The sequence below is a fragment of the Saccostrea cucullata genome, unplaced genomic scaffold, assembly GCF_032062105.1.
Source record: "Saccostrea cucullata isolate Sc308-1 unplaced genomic scaffold, CSIRO_AGI_Scuc_v1 ctg2351, whole genome shotgun sequence".
NCBI classification, from domain to species: Eukaryota; Metazoa; Mollusca; class Bivalvia; order Ostreida; family Ostreidae; genus Saccostrea; species Saccostrea cuccullata.
Window position 1 is genome coordinate 55,514 of NW_026928083.1, and position 11,112 is coordinate 66,625.

Genomic DNA, 11,112 nt, shown 5'->3' on the forward strand with positions numbered 1-11,112 from the left:
ATTGCACTTCTTTTTTGTCATACTTGAGTAAGCCTTAAAACCAAGAAGTAACGGGGTGAGTGATTTATCCAACATATTCTCTGTTCGTTCAGTTACAAGTATATTATTTTATTTTTCCATGTTATTAAAAACATTGTATAACTTAGCTAATAGTAATTTAGAGTAACAATATTTAATATCCAACTCTTCTCATGGAAACCATGCATTTATCAAAATAGTTCGCATACTTTGGAGCGTAACACACAGCAAAATTGTTGAAATAATAGCATATGGTTGATTAAAGACTTAAAACACTATTTTGATGTTTGACATCATTTATTCGTTGAAATGGGAATGCATAATTCGAAAGAAAAAAGTGGAGTTACACGGTAACGGATAACATTGTTCTACTTCTGTATTGCGTAGTACAAGTATATATCTGCAATTTGTTTCATTGTAAAACAGCAAAAAAAATATATACATTAAAAATTATATTTATGAAACCGAATATATAAAGTCTCCAGATATATTTTTATTGAGGTATAATTATCTAAGTTATTTACAGGCCCAGTTGTCTATGATTTATTTAGAAGACTTATTCTCTAGAAGAAGCATCAGGCGCTCCCCTAACGGATCCTCGGCGCGCCTGGCTTTCCTCTCCATAAGAAGAGATCTAGCGAGGGCATGGTGGTCAGGGTTAGGGGATTTAATCGCAGAATGCAGCAAAAGTTGAATGAATGTATCTCTCTGAAAAATATTAATTTCCCTGCATGTTACTATGTAAACGATTGTTTATGTGGAACCAATAAAACATCTGAAAATAGTTCGTTCGGATGATTCAGTACTGGGCACTACAAATGTTTTAAAAATTTGTTTATAAAACAACCAAAATTTAGAAAAATATATAACCAGACAATAAGTAATGTGACTCTTAATCCTTTTGCATTTATTGTTAATTAGATTCTTAAATTTTAGACCTGCATTGCTGTTCTTCTATTTGTTGAATTAAGCTAATGGCCAATAAGATTATCTATGGAATCAGTACCTGTGCAATGCTCCCTCCGATTCTGTGAAGTGACGCACGTATGGAGTTGAGACAGTTTGCCGCGGTTTCCATGTGTCCTTCTTCGTGCGCTGTTATCCCAGCACATAGCCGTATTCCCACGTCATGCGTTACCTGGGCGTTTGTGGCGGAGTTATCTCTGCATATAGATAGTAAAATGTTCTTAAGTACAGATCCACGTAACAATCAAGCAGTACGTGATGCTGGGATTCTCAGAAAGGAATGGTTCTTAACTCACATTTTTCTTTGACTACCAGTATATCATGTATTTAGAGACGCAAGAATTGTTTGAAACGGTGAAATGACTGGTCATCAAAATGCTTAATCAGCAAAAAATGGGAAACATGTAGATCTACCTGAAATCAATGTGTCTATTGCAAAAATATTTAAGTATGTATATTTCGTGTTAAGCTACATGAGAACAATAAATAAAAATCACTGATTTACTTTTCATCAAAACCTTTCAAACAATTCTTGCGTCTTTTTTTTACATAAAGCCAGAGAAAACTAACCTTCTTTTGAAAAATATAGACTTTATATATGTATTTTCAAATGATCGGCTTAAGCATAATAGGACAATAATATACAAGTAGATTACATACATAGTGACTGAGGAATTATATAATGCCAACGTTTAAAGTTTGTAACCATGGGAATTCATTATTTACTTTGCAGAACTTACTTCACATATTGTTTTAACTCTTCAAGCATACTATGTGCACGCTCTTTTTCTCCGTTTCTATGTAAACAGAGTAGAATGTGTGCATCCAGATACATCCACATGTGTTGGCCCGCTAACTTATCCACATGATCAAGAATGCTTTTCCATCTTTGTGGGGCATTTATATCTACAAGACATTTGCATTTCAAAGGTTTCATGTTTTTAAAAATTACAACACTTATTAACCTATTTTTCATATAATAGGCATCTGAGTTGTTTAAATAAGTAAAATTAGGTTTTAAAAACATGTATTTTCGAAAAAAAAAAAGATATTTGTTGAAAAGTTTCGATAAATATACTCAAATTTTGGACTGGTTATTTAACTGTGCGTGCTTTTTCCTGAAACGATTTTTCCCCAAGAAGAACAAGCTTTGTGTTTTGTCCTAAGAGTGAATAATATAGCTTACCTTCAAAAGACAAGCGATACAACAGAGACGAAGCATCATTGAAATTTCCTGGACTCCCCATTCTTGTTAAAATCTGTAAATGAATGAATAAATGAATAAATAAATAATATACAAACATAATTCACGAAGCTTCTTTTAGATTATAATTTTCAAAAACATTATCAGATTATAATCCACTGCGAAAAAAGGGGTGTATTTTATAATATATTTGCTACTTTACAATAGTAAAAGATTAATTAAAAACAATATCACATCCTTTATTACCTTTTCATCAAATGTCTTCACTGCATCATCAAATTGTCCCTTAAAAGAATGAATGTCTCTTAAAAGTTAATACACGGATCACATTTTATTCAGGTTTCTGTTACTATGTTGCATAATAATAAAAATGCGAATCTGAATTAACTTTTGCTAGTGAATCAAAGTATTAAATCAAATACCTTTTCGACATAAAATAAGGCTTCATGCCAGGCAATGTGACACGCCAAGCTTGCTGACTAAAACAATGATAAACAAAGTTAATAATTATACATGTATAATGTACCATTCAAAGCAATATAAAACAAACGTGAAATAATTTACTTATTACAATTTTTATTCCATGACATGTTTATTTTTCAATCATGTTCTACCCCCACGAAAAAGATTTCTCGCTGCTTAATGGTCGTAAGTGCCGAATGTAGTACAAAATTTGCAGTTCTCCACCAGCAATTGGCGGAGTCTCCATACGAGTGAAAAATAAATCGAGAGGGACGTTAAATAACACACAAACAAACAAACATCCTGACCTCCCAGTATTTGGCTTTACTCTGAAGGAAGGCCAATCCTGCGTCCAGCATGCCTTTCTCTAGGTGAATATGAGCCATTGTATGGATCGCAAAAACTTCGCCTGGAGAAACGGCTAGACTCTAAAATATAAATGTAGTTTATATAAACTAGAACTGTCCAATAGGGACAAATACCCCCGCTGGGTTTTTCAGAGAAGGTGCCAATTCAAAAATACTTTATGGATCTAGAGGTGTTCACAATTTACTTACAAAAATTTGCAGTGAAATATAATTGCTCATCATGTTTCTTAATGAATGAAACAAAGGTGCAACCAAATGAAACATCAATACTAATACATTGTAATTCCACTGTAACATTTTTTTTTATTTTTTTATTTTATTTTCTTTTTATTTCTGCATTTAAAAATATATTGCAATTATGTGTTATGTCACTCTGCAAACTGATTGTTAAAAAACATAATACAAAATCAAATTAATCTTGATATATCAATTTGAAATGCATTTTGAAAATAAAGACCTGTCATCAAGTAATGAAGTGTTTTGACAGACAATAAATTACAATTAAGAGAATAAGAGAAGAGAGATCTTTAATTCTTGTGCCTTATTCCCTGGAGATTAGATAACACACACGCTTGATAAGAGATATGCCTTCACAACTTCCAACACCAAACTCATTAATTTATCTTTAACAGGATGCATGTCCAGTCATTATTCCCAAGAGACAAATGAAATTACATTATCTTCTGTGCAATGTAAAAACTGTTTTTAACACTTGATGATGTTTCTTTTTTTTTTAAGTTTTTATGAGTAGTTTTTTGAACAGATATTCTAGATTCTATATCTCAAACCTTATACATGAGCCCAAAATGAACATGTCAATTAAAATAAAAAATAAAACCTGTAAAATGCAAAAAAATTAACAAAAAGAGTTGAAAATTCCAGGTGCACACCTTCATCTGGTGAATAATAAGTGTACAAATTTTCAGATTAATCCTTGCAATAGTTTCTGAGAAAAGGTCCGGACAAAACCACAAAATAAAAATGAAAAAAACACCTGTAAAATTCAATATAATAATCGAATCAAGATGAAAATATCAGGTGCGCAACTTCATATGGTGAATAATATGTGTACAAATTTTCAGACAAATCCTTCCAATAGTTTCTGAGTAATGGTCCGGACAAAATCTCGTCTACAGACAGACGGACAGACGGACATGGTGATTCCAATATACCCCCCCTAAACTTCGTTTGCGGTGGGTATAATTATTTCTGTCTACTGTATTTTAATATATATTATCTAAAAATTTATTGTATTAATTTTTACCTTTTAATTTGAAACATCTATTGTATATAGAAAATAAAGATGACGGGTGAGGAAAAATGCAAATAGGGGTTGAATTTTTGTATTTGGTGTATGTATATAATCAATAAATGTAACTTTTATTTATCAGTCATTGGTGTTAAGAAACTTTTTAATTCTTATTTTTCCAACTTGTGGTTCTAGACTCAAAAAAGGTAGACAGCACAATGTTCATTCAAATATGTAACAACAGTTTACAGCTTGATTGCTAGTATTAGAAACGGCTAAAATGATTTTTGAAAAGCATATTAATTTTGAAGATTTTGGACCCATTCTCAGGCCAAAACCAAGAGCTGTATAGAGAGGTATAAGCCTAAAACTAAAAATTGTTTTAATGAAATTGAAGAGTCTCAAGTAAAGTATTTCAATACAGACCATTGAAAAAGAATGGTAGGGGCATAATGACAGAGACCAGAAGGAAAAAATAATGGTTATACATGTACATTTTTGAGAGAGGGACCCATCTCTTCCCTAGACAGTAGTAATTTATCAAAATTTAATAAATGATGTGAAGAAATTAACTTTTAATTGAATTTAATTAAATTTACATTTGATTCGACAAAAAAATATTTACGCTTCTTGTTTTATTCTATGAGATAAGAAAATTATTGACCTTATATACATCTTGCTCAGCTTCCACTAACTGCATATTTTCCTCGTGTGCAAAGGCTCTCCATCCGAGAATAGTGCTAAAAACGAAAAAAAAAATGAAAGACTGATTACAATGGTTAATCAAACAATAATATTTAAAGAGTTTATGAGGATTCTTCCTCACAGCTTTTCAAACTCAATCCTTGTTAACCTTAAATTTTCAGTTTTCCTTTGACAGATTTTTTTCCCTTAATACTCTGAAATTAACCTAGAATATTTAACCTTTTGTATGTTTAGTATACAGAATAATTGTAAGATTCTTCTTTGATTTTCGCATCAATAAAAATTTTGCAGGAAAATGTTTGCAAAAACAGATTTTCACTTGGTTATACATGTACCATTACAAAGTGGAGTATGCCGACCATAAACTGACCTATACCCCGGGGTCTCGGGATGATACGCCTCCGCCACGAAGGTCATCATCTCTAATAACTCCTTAGACATTCCTAGTTCGTAGTATTTAAAGAAAGCCATCAGACATGCAAATAAATCGGTTGGTGAATCATTTAATATGCTTCTATATGTAGCAGCAGCCTGTAACGTGTTCCTACAAAAAACAAAAAAGGATATAAGCATGTTGAATTTAATGAAGATGTTACAGTATGTTTCATTCCAATAAGGAAACGAATCTCCTTTAGTTTAAGACAATATTAGTTGTCACGAAATATCTGCCTTCCTAATTTTCATTTTTTACCAAAACATTGATACTCCAGTAAAGAATAGATAACATGAAGTGCGCAAAAAATGTAACATTTTACCCTTCTGCCACTTCTTTTAATGCTGTCACGTGTTTACTTTCTCTTTCCGTTACTTTCTGTTTCATAGCCTGGTTTGAAATGTCCACCACGGCTTTCTTAACTTCCTCTGTATCGCTCTTGGAGCCACCACATTTCATAGAATTTACCAACACCTGACCCATAACTAATGAGGCATAAAACACAAACTGTTAGTGAAATGTAAGACTTTTGATCAGTATGACTGCACTACAATTTAAAAAAAAAAATTATTTTATGTACTTTTATAAATGCACTGCAGTGAATTTATATCTTTTATCATTCATTGTTGAACATTCTAAATTTGTAAATAATTTTTCTATAAGGTGAAAATGATTCACAAAAACTATCAGTCTATTGAAATTACTCAGAACACTTGAAATGACAATTGGAGATTGATAAAAAGAATGCAAGAATACTATCTACTATTATACTATTTATTATAAAAACAAATGAAAAGAAAACCGATTTATATACTATTTATTATTGGTCGTACCGAAGTTAGGGTCGGCTTCCAGCATCTTTTTAAATGTGTTACCGATCCCTCCCATCTCGGTGTCTGGATACATGGACGTTAACTATATAATACATTATAAATATAATAAACCATAAGATATCATAATATATCAAAAGATGTCATAATTTATCATAAGATGTCCTAATATATCAAAAGATAGAAGTTATCTGTTTTTCTGTACCCTAGAGTCCAAAGTCACTTTTTGTTAGGATTTCTTTTTAAATTAAAATAACTTAAATTTTAAAAAGTGAATATGTTACAGTTTTTTTTATTCCTATACGCAACTAATCTCGGCCAAGATTTGTTTAATTATTGGAATAAAAATACCATTTTTTTATGGCTGTTTTGATATTTTCGTAATTCAGTTATTAATACGATCATCTGCAAGCAACAAATGAAAAAAAAAAAAAAAAAAAAAAAAAAAAAAAAAACAAGAAAAGAGACCTTTTACACGTAATTAATACATGCATACATATACATATTATATGTGTAAAAAATTATACATAGTGTATAAACAAAGTCATGTTTTATTGCAATCTTAAACATGTTAAAGCAATTTATGATGTAAATGTATAATGAGTTAATGTCTGTAACAGTATTTTGTACATGTAGGCCTTTGAATAAATATATGTATAAATGCATATTTATTAAATATGCATTTATACATATATTTATTCAAATATTAAATACCTGTAAAACATGTATTTATGCACTATGTAGTTATAGCAATGTATGAAATAGATGGATATAAGGAAAAACATTCAAGCTCAAAAGTCAATTAAGTACAAAATATGAGCATAGTAAACACGGACTTCCAAAACATCAGAGGTGGGATCAGGTGCCATGGAGGAGTGAGCATCATTCGCCGACCGCTCATACCCGCCGTACCCTCCTTGCCATAATCGGGAAATAACGGGAAAATCCGTCGACAACTCAGTTTTTAAAAAATGGCCTAACAATCAGTTTGCTAATTGATAAACTTCAGTCAACATTTGACTCAATGGTAAAATGTATTTTCCGACAAAGTCATTGTATCGAACACAGAACTTAAGAAATGATGACTTTAAAAGAGACTGCTGATATTCTTGTTTCATCAATTTGTTTGTCAATAATTTACCTCGTTTAACAAATTTTACATATGTAGAACATGCTCTTGCGTTTCGAATCAACTAAGAGATATAAACCACGTATGCAAAACTTAATGAAAAACGGGATTGCTCTAACTTTTCTGTCATCAACTTCCCTTACTTACGTAAAAATTTACCCTTCACACTTATACATGTATAGGGGGCTTATGTAACCTAACAAATTCTTTACGCAAGAACATAATTACCCGAAAACAATTTATGAAATGAGGAAAACTATTGACAAACTAGTTGTTGAAACAAAATTACTAAAACAGAATATTCAAAATTTTGCAAATTCTATGGAGCGACACAATGACCTGGTCAGCAAATACAATCTATCATTAATTAGGTCTAATGCTGACGTTTTTCATTCTAAATGTCAGGTAAATACTCACACACTGAATTGTTTTCGGGTTTTCCCGTATGTTGGATCATGATTTAAAGAGCACACAGCGGGATAGTCCGAAAAATCTGACGTTTTTCTGGCTTTTTTTTACGATTTTGATATTTTACATGCCAGGAAAACGTCAGAACCGGCGCCATTACGAAAACAGGGAATTTCACCGTCTCCACCCGAAGTTGATTTTCTACACTTGGGAACCGAATTAGATGCCGAAATCACAATTTATCAATGGCACAATGCTCCTTGAACTCACCAATATCGATGAATAGAAATTACCACTCCACATTCCGATTCAGAACTTGCACGATTTTAAAATGCACGAAATGAAAACAAATCTCAACAGTCAGATAAAATGTGTTCATCGGATTATATCATTTCATAAACGAAACATAAAAACGATGTTGGTGAGTACTAAAGGTGTTGTACCATTGGTAAAATGTGAATTCAGCATTTAATTCGGTTTACAAGTATCGAAAATCAACCTCTGAATGCCGCCTCCGGTTGGAGGCGGCGATTTCCCAGTTTTCGTAATGGCGCCGGTTCTGACGTTTTCCTGGCATGTAAAATATCAAAATCGTAAAAAAGCCAGAAAAACGTCAGATTTTTCGGACTAACAGCGGGAGTGACCTTTCGACATGGGATGCTTACTCCAACAGGCACCTGATTCCACCTCTGATAATTTGGAGGTCCGTGGTTACTCTGCTGGCAGGCAGTACTTTTTCAATGGATTTTTGAGCTTGAGCATGGTTCGTTATCTCTATATCTCGTGAACTTTTCATGCGTGTCCTTATGGTGCATGTATATATACATAAATATTTGAAAGTTCTTTTACACATAATTGTGCACATTGTAGTAACTGTCATGTAATTATACGATCTAAAAGCAACCAATAATAAAACATATAAAATACAGTTAATGCATTATACATGATTAATTTTCAATGTTTCACTGAGTAATTATTTCATTTCAGAGGTGATGTCATAATTAAAGTGAAGAAATACTTGTGTAATGGCGGCATCAAACAGTCTGCAGGCTTCGTCGTTGGAGCAGGTCATGGGAAGATTGGAGTTTCTCCATCCCTGTCAATAAACGTGTGTATTATCACAAATAACTTCTTAAAAATATTTTGATAACTTCTTGTTAAGTTCACCATTTGTAAGTAAAAATTTCAATTGCGTAGTATCACTTCATGGGTGAATTTCAAATATCTATAAAATGGGTAAAACTTGATGAGAATTTCTGATTTTAATTAATGCAAGTATCATTACAAGAAAGGATTTTTGCTTCCGTTGAAACCTTGTTCATTTCTTTTTAATGAATTAAGATTATTTTGAGAGAGACCTTCATTTAAACTGTCTAGCAGGATTTAAGAATATATGCACAAATCTTAAAACAAATCAAGCCTAGAATTTCGACCAATGTCGTTTTTCTTATAAATCAATTTCCTTATCTTAAGGAGCTGATAAACATTTAATAAAGAAACATTCGATAGATATCAATCTCTTATGCTAGCAGCCTAAAGTTACTGAAATTCCATTACATCCCCGACGACTCTCCGTACATTTAAAACATTAAAAACATATTTTATTTTTGTTGTTTTTAATTAGAATTTGATCGTCCCGCTTGTTAAATGATTTTTTTTTAATTCCGTTTTTCTTACCTGACAGTCCCTCCACGATCTCTTCATTCTGTTTTCGATATATTCCACAATCCGCTTATTGTGTTGATTTAGTCACATGCACGACCTAATTATAGATCGACCGGAATGACGAAGTTAAATACTTACGGTCATACAATGTGAATATAAGATAAATATGTGAAAAAACATAAGTATCACATGTAAAACTGCGTACGCTTAAAAATATGTTGATACGCTAGTCCGCGTCTAAAAATTGATTGTTCAGTGAACTGCCTATCGATTTAGGTATGTAAAAAAGTAAGGTTACGCCTCGGGACAAAAAATAAATCGGAAAAGTTTGTTTACTTTTGTAAAAAAGGCTTTGAATAAAATAATGCCATTGGTGTAAACTTTAAAATATCTCTATAGTAAAACAGGGATACTATCATAAATACATGTATAAAACTTGTTTAAATAAGGGCTTAGATTGCATATTGTAATCTTTAATAATTTTTAGTAACCTATTAACTTTAAACATATTTTTTTGTCGCTGGAGGGTATAGAATTCTAATATTGTTTATTTCCCTCGCTTAAAAAATGTCTGCTTAAGTTTTAAACGTCTATCTTCTTCACAACATATACAATATCTAAGTGTATCTAATTCACTATATGGGTTTGTGAAAACAGGAGCGGATCAAAAACATTTGCATGGCTAGCAAAGATGTTATTTTTCTATTTTATTTATTTATTATAATTTTTCTACACTTATGCCACTTCCTTATTCCGAATTTGAAGTTAAATATAGTGAATAAATTATCACATGTACGTGTGTAATTTAGGTTCTCTTTTTAAAATGCGTAGTTCGTCTAAACGTCTATGCTATGAGATAATGAACTCTAATAAGGTCAAGTGGTTGTGCGAAGTGCAATGTATTTTGCCGTTCAATCTTGGTATGACTAAAATAAGGTTATGTATTTGGGCTATAAATTTTGTTGTCTCTTGTAAAGCAAATCAGACACAGACTCTAAATTGTACATTACATACTTAATCTAATTATTTAAAGCTAGGTATATTAAGTATATTTTTGGATATTACGTTGAGTAAATTTCCCTTCGCGCTATATTTGTTAAAACATTTCACGTAAGGTTTTTCAAATTGAATGTAGAATAATTTAATTTCAGTTGTATCACGCAATTTCATTGGCTGAATCATTCAGAGGAACATATAATATTATGTATAACATAATTGCCTACGTCACAATGAGTCACGTCAAAAACGTATTGCTCCGCTTAACGTTACTTTTAAAATAATGCTCAATTTGAAGCCTTTTTCTGGAGGAAATATTGTCTCAATGTCTACACGAAAATTAAGTTATAAGTAATGAAGCTGATTTCAACTTAATATGTTATCCGATATAACAGAACTTGGGGCAGTTTACGCTTTCTAAAAAAACTGCTTCGCGGTTTATAAAGCGTAAACTGCCCCAAGGTATGTTATATTGGATAACATAAGTTTAAATAAGCTTCATTCCTTAAATAATTCTGAAAATTAAATTCTTTAAAAAATCTGTTAAAGTGGTCGAGTAAGGTTATTTCGGAAAATCTAATGCAAAAGGTTACCCGACTAGGCTACAAAAATAATTTATAATCCTTTTTTTCACACAAGATTGTCTACTGATTTTCACATTAACATAAACAGGTCGAGA

General features: G+C 31.6%; 1 protein-coding gene across 1 annotated transcript; it reads right to left on the bottom strand.

Moving 5' to 3' along the window:
• Nucleotides 1-417: 417 nt before the first annotated feature.
• On the bottom strand, nucleotides 418-9,695 carry LOC134276317 (tetratricopeptide repeat protein 38-like). Its single transcript, XM_062758576.1, has 13 exons — nucleotides 9,450-9,695; nucleotides 8,791-8,868; nucleotides 6,239-6,320; nucleotides 5,728-5,890; nucleotides 5,343-5,516; nucleotides 4,932-5,007; nucleotides 2,959-3,078; nucleotides 2,611-2,667; nucleotides 2,435-2,473; nucleotides 2,171-2,243; nucleotides 1,725-1,890; nucleotides 1,025-1,181; nucleotides 418-726 (listed from the first exon to the last, which is right to left on the bottom strand). The coding sequence occupies exons 1-13, from the start codon at nucleotides 9,474-9,476 to the stop codon at nucleotides 562-564; spliced, it is 1,377 nt and encodes a 458-aa protein (XP_062614560.1). The 5' UTR covers nucleotides 9,477-9,695; the 3' UTR covers nucleotides 418-561.
• Between the last annotated feature and the right edge of the window lie 1,417 nt (nucleotides 9,696-11,112).

Coding starts and splice junctions, on each gene's coding strand:
- LOC134276317 (XM_062758576.1), bottom strand. CDS start 9,476: ATGAAGAGATCGTGGAGGGACTGTCAG. Junction 6,321..8,790: donor TTGATGCCGCCATTACACAA/GTATTTCTTCAC, acceptor TGTATTATATAG/TTAACGTCCATGTATCCAGA. Junction 2,474..2,610: donor CCTTATTTTATGTCGAAAAG/GTATTTGATTTA, acceptor CATTCTTTTAAG/GGACAATTTGATGATGCAGT.